Below are 14354 nucleotides of genomic sequence, written 5' to 3'. Positions count from 1 at the left end.
CACACACAAGCTGCAAATGCAGTGTGCATGTGCTTGATGAAGGGTCCCCCAGGGTGTCATAATACTTGCTGCAGCCCTTAGGGACCTTCCTTGGTCACATGGCCCTTGATACCACTGGTACCTTTTACAAGGGACTTATCTGTGTGCCAGGGGTGTTCCAATTGTGGGTACAATGGCACAGTTTTGGGAAAGAACACTGGTGCTGTGGTCTGGTTAGCAGGGTCCCAGCATGTTCTATCAAGTCAACATCAATATCAGGCAAAAAGTGGGGGGAGTCACCATGCCAAAACGGGCACTATCTTACAATCTTCATCCAGTGGGGCACTCCTCAGGTGGACTTGTTCACCTCCGCAGAAAATGCAGAATGGCACTAGTTCCTCTCCCTCCAGACACGAAGGGAGCGATGGAAATGTGTTTCAGTTAAAGGTAGAAATTGCAGCTGCATTACTCGATTTCCAACCAGGGCTAAACCCACCTCCTCCTTCCTTGCCCTAGGCGTGAACATTGCAGAGTACTTCAAGGTCATAATTGGGGGGGGTCGCCAAGCAATACTGCCAGGATTCCAATGTGCACAGGGACGGACACGTAGCCAAGTCTGTTATACTAAATTTCTGCGTCTAACAATCTAGTTATAGCGTTACTGCAAATGGGTAACTTTCTTTTGCATCATTGTGGCTACTGGGAGTCTATCTTTGTTATCCATCAGTCCTCTAACCTCTAAATCCAAGTCTCCCTCTAATTTCCTTCCCAAATCATCAGATTGACTCACAAAATACTCATTGCATGAGTAGTAAAAACCTACTTCTGGAGGCACGTGGCTGGTCACCTTGGAACTTTATACCATTCACCTAGTTGTGGAACCAGTAGAAAGTTGCATCATCTTCTGCATCATCTTCTACATCATCTGGCTCTTTTTACCTTTTGCCAAAGACCTAAGGACGTTGTATATCAATCTGGGATGGCAATTGAAACGTTCTCCATTTCAAAGATCAGTACTATCAATAAAAATCTCTCCCTTTCAGTTAACGTTTTGCTTCTTATAGCACCACATTCATTCAGAGTAGCTTACAATCAAACCTTGCACATTTCTATAACTAGCCTTTTAAAGACTTCACTCTGTTGAAACTAATCAAATGCACACTGATCCTTTACTGTGTACTGGATAGCAGGATTTTACAGGACTGTAGAGTACCCTGGTGTTCTTTTTCAGGGAAGTTTTTATTTGTTAGACTATTTCCACATATTTCTGGTGAATGGCCACTACATGGTCTCTTGAAGGATTCAGCTTGCAAAGAAGCAAGAGATAGAATGCTTGAGCTTTGTAGTTTTGTCTTGTTTCATGGTTGTGCATTGTAGTGTGTATGTGGGAACCATTGTTCTGTATGTTGTAGGATTGGACCTCTTTTTGTAAGGTCAACACTCCTACCCCCACCAGCTAGCCCCACCCCTGCCAAAAGCTTTCAGACCGCTGTTTTTTTTCTTTTTTCTATATCAAGCACTGGGTCCTGCTGTGCAAGCTCCAGTGCATGTACCCTGACCCCCAACAGTACATGTACGATTGACTAATACCCGATTGGATCATTTAACTTACATATAAGTCACTAGTATTTGGTACCAGAAGTACCTAGGGCTAGTAAGGTAAATGTCACAGCAGGACTGCAGCAGTTAACTGTATCACCACTGCAGTGACAAGGTGTACATCTGACTATTGGGGGGCTGGTTGGGCAGCTTAAAAACTGCCAACTCAATATAGCAGAATAAACACTTTTTGCAAGGAGAAATCCTTCCTTCTTAATATTAATAAGCCATTCCTACTGAATGCTTTGGTAGCTCACGGGTAAGAGTGCTTAATATTAAAAAGAATGGCCTGTTTCTGTTGTACTTAACGTGACCTGACAGTGAAGAGACAGAATTGTTTTTTTTTCACTGTAGCAGGACCAGTGGCCCCCTTGTCTAAAATAGTTTCAGTAGCCACCACAAAGTGCTGACTTCCATTTCAGACCATCAAAGATACTTCTCTAAAGTGTCAAATTAGTTGTAAAATTAATCTATATTCATTGTTGAGATCAGATTTAATGTAACGTTTAACGGGACGCTGACTTCAGAAATTACCACTTTGTTTCCCAGACCGCCAGTAGCCTTTCCTGTAGACTTGACAACATGCTGCCACCTGCTAGGAAGTGTGAAGCACTCACAGGAACAAGTAACAAAGAATTTCTGATGGAAGGTGTGACCTCCAGCACAATGTCTACTGGGCGGTAGCTACAGGTGTGAAGTATATGGTATTCACAACTTCGCCTCCTGGCTCCTTTGCGTAGGCATACAAGCTGGCATTTCCTCCAGAGGGGAAAAACATGTTGCAGAACAAGTTTCCCAGAAGTAATGGCTAATGGGAATCCAAGAAGGCTCATCTTGTGCTTTCTTGGATTCAGATAGAGAGAGGTATCCTGGTATTGTTTGGTGGCCAAACCCCCAGGAAGTGTTGTAATGTGGTAAGAGTTGTCTTAGAGTCCTCACTCCCACAAGTGAGAAGATGCATAAATGTGATGCATCAGACCAGGCCATCAGATCCCCGCTGGATTGGAAAGAATTCCGAAGTAGTAGTGCTCTGCTGCTCCCAGTAAAAAGAGGAAACACCAAAGCCTTGACTACACCCAAGGGACCCACAAAGAGGTTTGTGCCTACTGTTGCTCACTCGTGTAAAAAAGCTCCTCTTGTGCCAGGGCGGAAGACATGACACCAAGGGCTAGTTGGCTAGCCTCCTGTTAAGATTCAGAATCATCAAAATCCACAAAATCATGCACTTCTCAAGTCCTGCAGGACTTTCTAGCTTGAACTTGGTTCGCAGACCCACCTCCAAGGATGGTATTGCTTGGATACCTGTTCAAAAGTAAGGAATCTGCAGCTAGACATCTCTATCGTATGCAAAAGTTACTTTCCTTCGGTACCGTCTTATCGCGTGGAGACTGTATCTAGCTGCAGGTTCTTTACTCACCCATCCATCTTCCCCTCTCTGCAAACTGATATCTAGGGATAGAGACTTCCCTTTCAGGGCCCTAGTTTTAATGCACCAGTGTTCAGTGTTCTTTATGGCTCTGCACTTCTGGAGTGGAAAGGTGTGAAAAGAAACTGTTTAAACTAAGAGAAATAGGTGCACTTGCTGTTTTTCGAAGAACTGCTCAACCAATTAAAGCAATTTATTGCATCTTTACGATAAAGGATTTACATACCTTTGAAACATGATATCTCTGCTTTCTCCTTGATAGATGTTTTTGTTCATTTTGTGTCTGTTGTAGGATAAAAATATTCTATTTTTCATAAATTGGTTTCAGATTTTTATTCTGTAGTGTTTCTTACTTATTTACTGTTTTTTTTTATTTATTTTTTTTACTTCTAAATGTTTTACACATGCTCCTTTGATTAATCTTGAATGCTCTGTGCCACAACTACCCAGGACTCAGCTAAGGGTTTTATTAAAGAATCCCAACTGGAGCTGATAAAGATTTGGCATTATTACACGGTGAAGTCTCACAACAACACCATCTATTATTTCACTTTCATACAGTTGAGGATTGCACTTCCTTTTTTTCTTCAATTTTGTTGGTGCACTAATGCCTGCAATTGAATCGAGCAGAGTGGAAGATAGTTGCATAGATGTTTCTGTTTACCATTCTAGTAGGGGTGGGGGAAATGGTAATAGTTCTTAAGCAGTTGGTCCACAGTTGTCTTATGTACCTTAGTTTCCTTGTGTGGGTGATTTGACCTGTTTAGTTGGTCAATTTGCACCCCCATCATCTTCTTGGAAAATGTCAGGTTTTATTTTCTTGTTAAATTCCTAATGTTCTTGAATATTTCCGGTCTGTGCTGTTGAGAATAATTTTGCTGCTCGTCTTGAGAAACAAGTTTCCATTTATGTGTTTCTTCTAATGAGGGGGGGAGATGATGAGCCTGTGTGCTAGTTTAAAACAGCTTTGTGTTTGGAGATTTCCTGGGATGAAGGATGACCTCTACCTCAACTAGCCTTTTGGGTAGCTCAGATTGTCTTAAAGTTGAAGTGGCTGTTAAGAGCAGCTCTTGGAGTATTGGGGTGATTTTTTACCCTGACAAAGGTGCAAGAGCTCTCTTGCTGCTGAATTTTGAATATTTTGCAGTTTTAGAGTAGGAAGAGCATGGTCCCCAGTTAAAGAACAATTTTCCACAGTCTGCTCTGAAAAATATTAGTGTAATTGCAGCCTAAAGCCTCTGAGAGAAATCCATCTGATGGGAAATGTATCTAAGTTTGCTTCGTGAAGAAAAAGCCTATTTACCAGGTTCTGATTGATGCCTGGTTCCCTCGTTGATGTTGCTGGCAGAGGGTAAAGGCTCCTGCTGCTATAAGTTTCTGTGTTGGTAGATCGGTTTTTAGGATGTCCGTTTTTGAAGAGTTAAGTTTAAAATGGTTACTTAGTATGCTTTGTTTGTCAAATCCGAGTGATGTCCTAAGGATTCTGTATCCTTTGTGCCCAGTTATAGAGTGATCTGTCATAAGTGTCTTAGCAATTTTGGTTGTAGGACTTATGGTGCAGGAGCAGCATCAGGAGAGGGTAAAAACGAGTGGTGAAATGATGGAGCCTTGACTCTGACACCAGTGGGGCTATGGAGCTAATTCTGGCATATCATTAAGAGATGATTAAAGAGATCCAGTCTAGTTTGCGTCTTGGATGCAAACCTCTCTATTCTAAGTAGGAGGATGTAGCAGAGCTGTCAGAGACAGCCATCCAGTCACTAATTTTCTGTCCACATTTATTTTCAGGTCACCCAGCTGTCTTTTAGAGCAGATTCTGTATTGCAAACTGGGCAGAAGTCATTATGAAGCTCACTTAAGTAGGTTGTTGCCCTGTATGAAATCAGACTTCTGAGTAAATGCTCATGGTTATTTCAGTGTCCTACAACTAAAATAGATTGCTTAAAAGCCAACACCCTCCATCTAGACGACCATGAAGCCTGGAGCTGTGATGCCTCTTAGTCTGCTACAGACATAGGAGGTACTAAAACCAGTTACCAAGGCAAAAGCTCCTAACATACCCTCTAAACCATGTCAAGATATCTACTTCAAACAATTCCTAGTATTGCTTATTGTTGATATCGCTAAACTGATAAATGTTTCTATGCCCAAAGGAAATGATTCTGACCCTCATATTAAGAGAAAAAAAAAAAAAAAGCAAACAAAACTCTTTAATGGAATCATCTACCTATGGTGGCATGCAACATATGCCAAGGATCACCTCTGTTGCTTGCTTTTCATCCTCTGTCTACGTCAGCTGGTGCTGCTCCTCGAGGAAACACAGATGAATTTCCAAAAATATGCAGATGACTTGAATTTACAGCCAGAGGAGGATTTCCTTTGCATCAGTGAAGCAAATATTTAAATTCAGATGGTGACGAGCTTAACCTAAATGTGTGTCTTCTACCTGTCACTCCTTTACCCTCAGTATCCTTTCCAAAAGTAAGGAACCTGGGAATTATTTTTGATACAGGACTCATTCGACCACTAGTCAACACAGTGGGTCATTTGCAACTCTCATGCCTCTTAAAAATGATTCCTCTTCTCCAGATTGATCTCCACATTGAGCTCAGAAAGCTCAGAAAAAGCATACCACTTTCTTAGTTCTCTAAAAGAAAATGTGCAATCCTAATAAACTTTTGCAAACATGACCATATTGCCCTCTGAACTGTCCACAAAGTCCTTGAAGGTGTAAGCAACTACTTGAGAATGCATCACCTCCATTCACCAGCCAGCAAAACTCTTTCATAGAATGAACTCATAACCCAGTGATATGTTAAATGTCTTAAACGCAGAGGCAGATCCTTGCGTGTCTAGGCCATATAATGCTGTGAACCCTTACCGAAGAGCCAAGTCTTAACTATAGGTGGTTCAGAAAACAACTGAAGACAACAGAATTGTTCTAATTTTTAAGTTGTCTAAAATTAAGCTTCTGCAAGAAAAGGGTCGCAGTCAACTCTGACATTGTGCTTTCTTGCTGATCAGAGAAGTCCTGGACATCTTCCAAGATCTCCATCAAATTGATATCTCAAATGCAAGACACTGTCTCTTTGAAAGAAGGGCACAGCTCTCTTTGGGAAGCATGAACATTGTTTTTGTGAATAGATCAGTATAGTTATGTTCTTTTTTTTTTTTTTTTTTTTTTTTCTGCTCACTTGTTTACTCACAAAGTAATCAAAAAAACTTGGCTAGAATGAGGGTTATTGTCCACTGTATGTGTCAGACAAATTTGCATTCGAAGATGGAACCTCTACAGTGAGAGGAGGGCAGATATTTGACCCCCTGGATTGCCTGATTTATGTGCTTAGTTCCTAAAAATATCCTTTTAATGGTGCCAAGAGAGGTTGTTGATTTGCTTTTTCACATCTTTTTATTCATGAGTTCTTGTTCAGATGGAACTCGAAATTAATAATGTAAACGTTGTATTGCAACAGTTGCTGGTCCCACAAACTTCACAGCAGATGTTCTCTGGTGGCTCAGCCAGAGACTGTCATCTACTGCAGCAGTTTTCTTCTCGCAGGAACTATATGGTCAGTGTAATTGGAATATTTTGACCGTGGTTGTGTTAACCACCCATAAAAGAAAAAGTAATAGAAAAAGTAAAAGATTTTTCATTTTTTTTTTTTCATTTTTTTTTTGGTTACATTTTCTCTATTGTTCGAGGGAGTTGAATTTACTTTGGTGCTGAGCCACACTGGTCTTCTTAAAAAAAAAAAAAAAAAAAAAAAAAAAAAAGCAGTGGCACAGATTTTTTTTAAAAAAAATGTGTTTAATGATTTGTATATTGATTGAGTTAAAAAACTCTTCATAGACTTTAAGGCTTTCTGATTGAAATAACACAGCACAATTTAGGCATATGGGGCCAGATGTAGGTAAGTATGGTTTTGCGAGTTGCAATTTGCGAGTCATAGAGACTCGCAAATTGCAACTCGCAAAACCACATGCAGAAAGGTGTCTCAGACACCTTCTGCGAGTCGGTATGGGGTCGCAATGACCCACCTCATTAATATTAATGAGGTGGGTCGCAAATTGCGGCCCCATACCGACTATGGGCACTCGCAAACATGGAGGCCTGCTGTCGTCAGCAGACCTCCATGTTTGCGACTGCTTTTCAATAAAGCAGGTTTTTTTTTTCAAAGTGCAACCCGTTTTCCTTAAAGGAAAACGAGCTGCACTTTGAAAAATAAACCGAAACCTTTTGTTTCGGTATTTTTCAGGGCAGGTAGTGGTCCATTGGACCACTGCCTGCTCTGAAAAATTATTTTTGTGATCATTCACAAAGGGGAAGGGGTCCCATGGGGACCCCTTCCCGTTTGCGAATGAGTTACCATCCACTTCAAGTGGATGGTAACTGCGAGTTGATTTGTGACCGCTTTTGCGGTCACAAATCAACTTACATCGCGGTGCGAGTTGCAAATAGGAAGGGAACACCCCTTCCTATTTGCAAGTCGGAAACACATTTTGCGAGTCGGTTCCGACTCGCAAAATGTGTTTCTGCATCGCGCACAGGCATTAGCGCCTCGCAAACGGCGTTTTTCGCCGTTTGCGAGGCGCTTATGCCTTGCTACATCTGGCCCATGGAGAGCTCTGATGTTTGACGTTAGCAAGTACCAGAAACACGGGAACTTTACCGTTACCTGCGGAGGTCATGAAACAAGCTGGCAAGCTTTGAAGAAATTTACTGGCTTATCTTCTCCATATCTGAATTCTGCTCCACCCACCTTCCTCCCTTTGAAATAGCCTTTATTGCTTATCTGTTAAAGATGACTCATACACTTTGTTTATACATGTTTCTGAATTTATTCATATGATACCCACTTGTGCTACCCTCCCAGATATGCTACATGATCAGTGTATGCAAGCTTTAAGGTATGCAAACAGATAGTTCAGAAAACCTTTAGTCTGCATGTGTGTTCACTATTGCTACTTAAGTCTTAACATCCTTTTTCCATAAGAATTTTCCCTTGTTGCAGTGGATGGTTTAGCAGATCTCAGTGACAGTTCTGTGTTTTGCTTCATTACTTTATTTGCTGTACGTGCTCATTACAACAGATTGATGATAGTTTAACAAAAAAGGTCATTCTGTAGTTTATTAATAGTACCACAACAGGGGGAGGGGTAGAATAGATTCCTTTTATCTCTACATGTTGCGGGGAGGCAGAATAGATATCCATATGCCTTTTACAGCTTTATGTGCCATTCATATGTTTTCCAGTGCTGCATAAAAATAGCACAATTCCAACACACTTCCAGATGTCAATTATGTGTCTGGGTACAAAAGTCTTTACGCAAGTAATTGGAGAGCTAATCGAGCATGTGTCACACATAATAAGGATTTCTAATATAATTAATAATATCCAGTAGAGTAAAATAATTGTTTTGCACAGGATTAAACTTGCTGCAGCCTTATAAATTTCCCTGTGTGTGTTTCACTGCTTTTTTCATTAATGGTTGAATGTAATTTCCTCAGTGTAACTCAACTTTTGCATTCCTCTGAAATTTTGAAATCTCCAATTATACTTTTTCATCTTCATCTAGGAAACAAGCTCTCCTCAGCAATACCAACCTTGCTTGGAAGTATTCAAGGAGAAGAGATGTTGGAAGGTGATGATTGTGATGTGGGAAGTCCTCCAGCTTCTCAAGAAAGCAGCATGGATGAATTGAACAGTGGCTTAAATGAAGACCAAGCAATGATGCAAGACTGCTACAGCAAAATTGTAGACAAATTGTCCTCTGCAAATCCAACAATGGTGTTACAGGTAGAGGCTACATTTATAGACTATTTTCAAGCATTCTTTTCATTACATTTTGTGTATGTGATTAGAGAGACAGTAATTTACAGGAAATTGTAGAATGGATTTGGAGTCTAGACCAATTGTCATGGCACTGTTGCCCTTTAACCATAGTTTTAATTCCTCACTGTGTGTAAAAAAAAAAAAAAAAAAAATGCAAATGTTAACTGCTCAACTGAGTATGAGAGCGAGAAAGACACCTGTTCCCTGTGAACATGCTGTGCATTCGGAGGATCTGTGTGTAGGTGGCCCTAACTATGGAATAGCTTGCAGGGGCTTTCAAGATCTAAGCAAAGCTGGCAAAGACTCGAAAGAAAGTGGCGCCAAGATCAAACTCTGGACAACCACACAGCCTTCAAAAACGCCATCCGAAGACACCACCAACTCATTTGAGCCGCCAAAATAACCGCCTTCAAAGGACCGAATCAACAACAACGCACACAGCCACAAGAAGCTCTTCAACATCGTGAAGGAACTCTCCAACCCTAGCTCCAACATCAATGACATCCCGCCATCCCAAGACCTCTGTGACTCCCTAGCTTCCTACTTCCACCGCAGGACTGCAGACATCCACGACCGCTTCAGCACCCAGACCCCCCCCCTGGCTCTCCCACCCCCCCCCCCCAATCACCCCACCCCCTCCGGCAGCCACCAACACCACAGATTCACCTCCGCCCAACCTCCTGCTCTCCTAAACCTCCGTCAACGACGACACCATTGAAATATTGAACACCATCCACTCCGGCACTCCATCTGACCCCTGCCCTCACCACATCCTCAACAAAGCAAGCTCTGTCACCGCACCCCAACTACGGAAGATCAACAAAAGCTCCTTCGAGTCCACCACCTTCCCGGAGAGCTGGAAACACGCCAAGATCAACGCCCTCTTCAAAAAACCGAAGGCGGACCCAAAGGACCTCAAAAACTCCTGGCCTATCTCCCTGCTCCCCTTCCCGGCAAAAGTCGTAGAGAAGGCCGTCAACAGACAACTAAGCTGCTTCTTCGAGGTGAACTGCACCCTGCACCCTGGACCCTTCTCAGTCCCGATTCCGCAGCAATCTCAGCACCCAAACCTTCCTCATCACCGCCACTGACGACATCAGAACCATGCTGGACAGCGGGAAAACCGCAGCCCCCATCCTCCTGGACCTCTCGGCCGCGTTTGACGCTGTCTGCCGCCACACCCAACGCTCACGCCTCAGCAATGCTGGAATCCATGAAAGAGCCCCGGACTGGGTCACCGCCTTTCTCACTGGCAGAACCCAGAGAGTCTGCCTCCCCATTCCGCTTGGAGGCCACCAAAACCATCTGTGGCGTACCCCAGGGTTCATCCCTCAGCCCGACCCTCTTCAACGTCTACATGGCCCCGCTCGCTAACATTGCCCGATCCAACAACCTCAACATCATCTCATACGCCGACGACACCCAGCTGATCCTCTCCCTCACCAAGGACTCTGCCAAGGCCTACCTTCACGAAGGAATGAAGGCCATCGCTGAATGGATGAAGAGCAGCTGCCTCAAACTCAATTCAGACAAGACGGAAGTCCTCATCTTCGGCTCCACCTCCTCCGCATGGGTGACTCCTGGTGGCCTGCCATTCTCAGAACCGCTCCGACTCCCACCGACCACACACGCAACCTAGGATTCATCTTGGACCCCTCACCATCCGTGACCCAGCAAATCAACGCCATCTCTTCCTCCTGCTTCAACACCCTCCGCATTCTCTGAAAGATCTACAAATGGATACCCACCGAAACCAGAAGAACAGTGACCCAAGCCCTCGTAAGCAGCAAAATGGACTACGGCAATGCCCTCTACGCAGGAACCATGGCCAAACTCCAGAAGAGGCTGCAATGCATCCAGAATGCCTCCACACGCCTCATCCTGGACATCCCCTGCCACTGCCACCACAGACCACCTGAAAAACCTGCACAGGCTCCCAGTCAACAAGAGAATTACCTTCAAACTCCTCACCCATGCTCACAAAACTCTGCACAACACCCGACCAGAATACCTCAACAGACAAGACTCCGTCTACACACTGACCCGTCCTCTCCGCTCCGCCAACCTCGCCCTCGCAACTGTCCCACGCGTCCGCAGAACTACAACCGGCGGTAGATCATTCTCACACCTCGCTGCCAAAACCTGGAACACTATTTCCACCCACCTGCGCCAGACCAAAAGACCTTACCTTCAGGAAACTTCTCAAGACCTGGCTGTTCCAGCAGTAGCAGCACCTCCCCCCTCTCCTTCTACCCCCTCCCCTCCTCACCTTCTCCCCCTCCCCCCCTCAGTGCCTTGAGACCATCACAGGTGAGTAGTGCGCTTTACAAATCCCTGATTGATTGATTCATTGATTGAAGATGGCGATGGCCCATGGTGAGTGTGCTGTGTCAGAGGTTGCGAAGAGGTATGTGAGCCTTGTTCTGAATTTCAGATATAAGACGTTATAGGGCAGGATTGCTGGCTGTGCGGCCTTTGTGTGCTATCTGTCTGCAGTCATCAGAGTTTTGTTATAGCAATAACCATCTGCATTAGTTGCCTTTTGTTAGGCTGACACAGTGAACTTTGGGTCCACAGCAGCTAAAACTCTAGAACACTGAATACATGGGCAGGTTGAGCCAGTACCTGGAAGTTATACATTCAGATGTTGTTGCAAAATGCTACTGTTGGCATGGTTACTACCCCCCCCCCCCCAATCTCCCCCCCCCCCCCAAAACACACACACACACTTTTTGCTTGATATTGATGCTAACTTAGATTGAAAGTGTGCTGGGACCCTGCTAACCAGGTCCCCAGCACCAGTGTTCTTTCCCGAAATCTGTACCTTTCTTTCCACAATTGGCATAACCATGGCACACAGTTAAATCCCTTGTAAAAGGAACCCATGGTACCAAGGGCCCTGTGTCCAGGGAACATCCCCACGAACTGCAGCATGTATTAGGTTACCCCGGGGGACGCCCTCACCAAGCACATGCACACTGCCTTTGCATCTTGTGTGTGCTGGTGGGGAGAAAAAGACAGTTGAGATGGCACCCACTGCCTGTGGCATAGGTAAGCCACCCCTCTAGCAGGTCTTACAGCCCTAAGGAAGGATGCACTATACCACAGATGAGGGCATTGTTATATGAGCAGATAAGGCTAACTGTTCGACCACACTCCCACAAAAAGAGCATTAGTATTAGTATTATCTACTTTAGTCTCTGTTTGGCCTCTGGGGAACTCCTGTACTCAGTGTACGCTAAATATCATTTTGATATAGTACATACAGAGCCAGCTTCCTACAGATGTGCTGGGATGTGTCTGGTCCACTGCTCAAACTACAAGAGTCCGAAGAGTCTTCACACCTTCATCTTGGTGTCCCTGTGAAAGCACCTGGCCAGGCCAGTATGGTGCTGTTCTAAATACGATAGTTTTATGCCATTCTGGAACACAGACTGGAAATGTCACTGCTTTGATCTGTAAATGAAGGGCTTACCACCAACAGTGCTAAGGACAGAGTAAGGAATATACATGTAAAAATATTAAACTTCATTACTGCTTTTGCAGATCCATAAAGGGGGCAGTTTGTTTTAAAATGACCAAAAGGGGAAAGTTTGAGCAGAATGTCCCTGACTTCTTCCTGTAGGAGCTGCCCCAAGAAGTATTAGTGGGGGCAATACTACAACTGAACTTGTAAGGCTACCCATTGATGCAGCAGACATGACTTCGAGCACACTTCAGAACTGGAAGAGGAGGTGATTGTGTTCATCTGACAAACTGTAGCGTGCCGGACATTTTGGGAATAACTGTGATCAAAAGTAGGAGAGAACTTACAGAAAACCTTAAAAGGTGGACAAAAAGACGGAAAGCTAAGGTGCACACCAATGACTGAATTCTGTGAAATACATGCTGCACTCTGACCAGCCTCTATTCCATTTAGGTGGGCTCTCTTCAGAACTCTTTTATTTTCTAGTTGTTGTAAAACTAGTGTTGCAATGGATAACTTGGATCTCTGCACAGGATGGGGTCAGGCGAGATAGTGTGTGTGAGTGGGGATTGGAAAGGCTATATTTTCTTTTGCCGTCCTAGTGGGACTGTTGACTGTATAATTGTGTGAAAACCTCAATAAGAACACGTAAACCAAACATGTGATGCTTTAACTCTCCAAAAAACGGTGCCCCAAAATTCTCATTTTAATGTCAAATAATTAACAGATTTTTTAGAGGCCTTACTAGATACCTTCACTCATAGAAGAAAAACTGAGTCTCATGACTGTTTTGCCCACATCCCCGATAAAAATAGGAAAATTAACAAAGTGCACTCAAAATGATATAAAAAAATGTTTCGAGAATGAGTTGTTTGAACTTCGGATTTCACCATCACTCCTACTTTGCTGACACTCTTTAATTACTGAGCAGTAAAATAGCAGCACTTGGTAGTTACTCAGCTGAGAAATGTTTGCTGATACCATATTGTTCCTGAAGATAAATTATGTAAGAACTGCTCTGGAGCCTCAGTGACCTCTGGAAACATCTTACTCTGCCTACTTAAGATTGATGTAGCTGTTCAGCAGATGCGAATGCAGTATGCGCTGGTACCTGCACCTTAAAGCACATTCCCCTGCTCTGACAGCTTATATGGGCAAGCCGATGTTGGATTTAAAAAAAAAATATATATATATACGTATACAAGAATTGTAAGTTATCCATCTTTAGAATTCCTTACACTACCTTAAAGTCTACCAGAAATTTGATAGTGTCCTAAACCCTGTAGGGTACCGGGCTTCCCAAATAGCTATACTACTTGTATATGCATTGGAATAATAGGAAAATGTCCCTGAACACCACTGTGATTAAATGTTTTGTCCGTCTTACTACCCGGATCTCTGCTGGAGCTTTAGGCTTCTGGCTAGGACCAGGCAAATATATTCATTTTAAAGATGTATGTCTTAATTTCGAAATTGGTTTGTCAGTCTGTAAGTAACTTGCCTTAACTGCTGGTTCCCTGTGCAGCTGCCAAGAGTACAGCTTTAGTAAGTACCGAAGGGGACATTGATACAAGTATTTTTAAATCTGTGTAATTACAGTTCATTATCATTTCAGGAACAAATCCACTGTAGTGAAATGAAGAGAACATTTAATCTATCAGCTTTTATTTAAAAAAGGAAATTTGTAGCAAATTCATAGAATTCAGTAACCTGGTCTGAGTCGAGCATTGGTGAAGTTAGATTCCTGTTGTCCTGCACACTTAAATCGGTTATGAGAGATGTGTATTCTGCCAGTACTCTATTGCAGTGCTTCCCAAATGTTTTAGAACCATAATGCAATTTTTAGAATGTCAAGCGTTCATGACCCGCCCAGATTTAATGGACATTAGGCAGGTAGTTTGTTTAATTTAATGAATGTATTGTGTGGTAACACACTACCATTTACAGACAGCCCATTTTCTAATGAAATGGCCAAATAGTAATGTGTGGAAATAGGATTTCAGTGACTATTTATCATTTGTGCATTACCATGTTGAGTGCCTTGATTTGT

General features: G+C 43.2%; 1 protein-coding gene across 2 annotated transcripts in view; it reads left to right on the top strand.

Annotated features, from left to right (window-relative positions):
- Positions 1-14354, top strand: part of SMG1 (SMG1 nonsense mediated mRNA decay associated PI3K related kinase) — a 1401298-nt gene that overhangs the window by 777424 nt on the left and 609520 nt on the right. For both annotated transcript variants that reach the window (XM_069210224.1, XM_069210223.1), the window contains one exon: positions 8582-8802. In XM_069210224.1, coding sequence (XP_069066325.1) covers positions 8582-8802 — 221 coding nt within the window. The remainder of the gene's footprint in view (positions 1-8581; positions 8803-14354) is intronic.

Source organism: Pleurodeles waltl, chromosome 10 (assembly GCF_031143425.1).
Source record: "Pleurodeles waltl isolate 20211129_DDA chromosome 10, aPleWal1.hap1.20221129, whole genome shotgun sequence".
NCBI classification, from domain to species: domain Eukaryota; kingdom Metazoa; phylum Chordata; class Amphibia; order Caudata; family Salamandridae; genus Pleurodeles; species Pleurodeles waltl.
The sequence above is the reverse complement of the archived record's forward strand: the minus strand, read 5'-3'. Positions and strand labels throughout refer to the sequence as shown.